The sequence below is a fragment of the Cervus elaphus genome, chromosome 33 (genome assembly GCF_910594005.1).
Source record: "Cervus elaphus chromosome 33, mCerEla1.1, whole genome shotgun sequence".
In the NCBI taxonomy this organism is placed as follows: Eukaryota; Metazoa; Chordata; class Mammalia; order Artiodactyla; family Cervidae; genus Cervus; species Cervus elaphus.
The window spans coordinates 14,947,171-14,949,745 of NC_057847.1; the positions used below are offsets into that span (position 1 = coordinate 14,947,171).

General features: G+C 38.7%; 1 protein-coding gene across 1 annotated transcript; it reads left to right on the forward strand.

Moving 5' to 3' along the window:
• The first annotated feature begins 377 nt into the window (after positions 1–377).
• Positions 378–1,097, forward strand: LOC122688449 (40S ribosomal protein S5). Its single transcript, XM_043894447.1, has one exon. The coding sequence runs from the start codon at positions 442–444 to the stop codon at positions 1,054–1,056; it is 615 nt and encodes a 204-aa protein (XP_043750382.1). The 5' UTR covers positions 378–441; the 3' UTR covers positions 1,057–1,097.
• The last annotated feature ends 1,478 nt before the right edge of the window (positions 1,098–2,575 follow it).

Consider the following 2,575-nt stretch of genomic DNA (forward strand, 5'->3'; position numbering starts at 1 on the left):
TATTGATTTCTGCCACATATCAACATGAATCATGTATACAGCCCTGATTTTTAATATTTTACCAAGTTAAATAAAAATTTTAAATGCTGTTTTCTAAACTATTAGAGTAAGCTATTAAAAAATACTTATTTGTAGTTTAGAATATGAGCTTTTAGGAGTTTACAAGCATTAAAAAATAGGATTAAAGATAAATACAAATTTTCTAGTGTCTTATCTATACAGTAATAATACAAATCAATAACAAAATGAACATATAATATCAAACATAACCAAAAGTTTGCTTCTTTTAGATAGGATAAGATAAAATGAACAAGTAAAAGTCTCAAACCAGTCATGAGTCCATTGTTAGATTTATACAATTTTTAAAATAAAACTAGGTCTGTGCCTGGTCAGCGCGTGGTCTACGACGAACGATCGAGACACCTAGGCTGTGCCTTCAGGATGACGGAGTGGGAAACAGCTGCACCTGCAGTAGCAGAGACCCCCGACATCAAGCTCTTTGGGAAGTGGAGCACCGACGACGTGCAGATCAATGACATTTCCCTGCAGGATTACATTGCTGTCAAGGAGAAGTACGCCAAGTACCTGCCCCACAGCGCGGGCCGCTATGCGGCCAAGCGCTTCCGCAAGGCACAGTGCCCCATCGTGGAACGCCTCACCAACTCCATGATGATGCACGGCCGCAACAATGGCAAGAAGCTTATGACCGTGCGCATCGTCAAGCACGCCTTCGAGATCATCCACCTGCTCACTGGCGAGAACCCCCTGCAGGTCCTGGTGAACGCCATCATCAACAGCGGCCCCCGGGAGGACTCCACCCGCATTGGGCGAGCTGGAACAGTGAGGCGGCAGGCTGTGGATGTGTCCCCACTGCGCCGTGTGAATCAGGCCATTTGGCTGCTGTGCACCGGTGCCCGGGAGGCCGCCTTCCGGAACATCAAGACCATTGCCGAGTGCCTGGCGGATGAACTCATCAACGCAGCCAAGGGCTCCTCCAACTCCTACGCCATCAAGAAGAAGGATGAGCTGGAGCGCGTGGCCAAGTCTAACCGCTGATCACTGGCTGCAGCTGCAATAAACCTGTTTGCCCTGTGGGGCAGCCCCTTAAAAAAAATAAATAAATAAAAAAAATAAAACTAATCTTTTGCTGTTGTTATTTTGATGAGAAATAAAATATAACAGCAGTTGGGAACACAGAACCACTGTGAAGGAAATCTTGAGGTGTTTATAGAAGACAAATTTTGTAATTTCTTATGTAAATAAAACCAGAATGAATATTCAAAAGACATTGTTCCTGTTCAGTTGCTCAGTCATGTCCAACTCTTTGTGACCACATGGACTATAGCACACCTGGCTTCCTTGTCTTCCACTGTCTCCCAGAGCTTGTTTGAACTCATGCCCATTGATTCAATGATGCCATGCAACCATATCATCCTCAGTTGTCACCTTCTCCTTCTGCCTTCTGTCTTTACCAGCATCAGGGTCTTTTCCATTGAGTCAGCTAAGCATTAGGTGGCCAAAGTATTGGAGCTTCAGCTTCTGCATCAGTCCTTCCAGTGAAAATTCAGGGTTGATTTCCTTTAGGATGGACTGGTTTGATCTCCTTATCAAAATACATTAGAGTTTATAAAACAAAGAAAACCTCAGGAATTCAATTAGAGCTTGTAAAAAGGCTCAAGAATTGCTTGGAAATACATTTTTGTTTGTCCTCTACCATGTTTATCAATCTAAGAATCAACGTGTCATAGTTTTACTGGATGAAACAATGCTAATTTGGGGCACTAGGAGATAAGTATATTCAAATTGCTCAAAATTTGCTTAGTACAAAAGTTATTATTGCTGATTCTGTTTGCTAAGTACTATCCAAAGATCAATGCAAGTGGGAAAGCAAACTTGTACTGAGATTTGAGAGATTCTGATACTGCTTTTCTTAAGCTGCAGCCCTATAGGGCATCACATAAAATGAAACACATAATCAGCTTTCAGTATATATTTACCTTCATTAATCATAAACTGCAGGCCAATTCTGAGCTTGGAAATTTAGACAAAATTTTGTTGTTTTGTGTTAATGATTATTGTTCTTTATTCCCCTTTGGGTTAACATTTTCAAAAACTACTGAGTACAGATAGTGGCAAGTCCTTGCAGAAATGTAATCAGCATATGTGAACATGATGTATTCAAACACATGATAAAGGAAAATACGGAGTTACTCTCTGTCCTAGATAATAAATTAAAATGCTATAATATATGTACATGTAGCAAAACAGTCACAATTTTGCTTTATTACTGGAATTTCAGTTATGTGTATATAAAACTAAACATTAATGTCCATTAAGTGATTATGTTAGATAAAAAGATATATACTAATCTCCATATTCTAATTGGTGCCAATATTAATAAAGTAACCTTACATTATTCATAAAAATACAACTAATGATAAAAACATTTGTAAAATTGTTTAAAAACCAAAGCACTTTAAACATTATCTTGACATTAGCATTCTTTAAGACTGTATTAATTTATAAAACCATTAAAAATCCATAAAATTTATATTGTGATGACCATATTCAGAAC

Bases quoted from the DNA above. Each gene is read 5' to 3' on its own strand.
- LOC122688449 (XM_043894447.1), top strand. From the start codon at position 442: ATGACGGAGTGGGAAACAGCTGCACCTGCAGTAGCAGAGACCCCCGAC.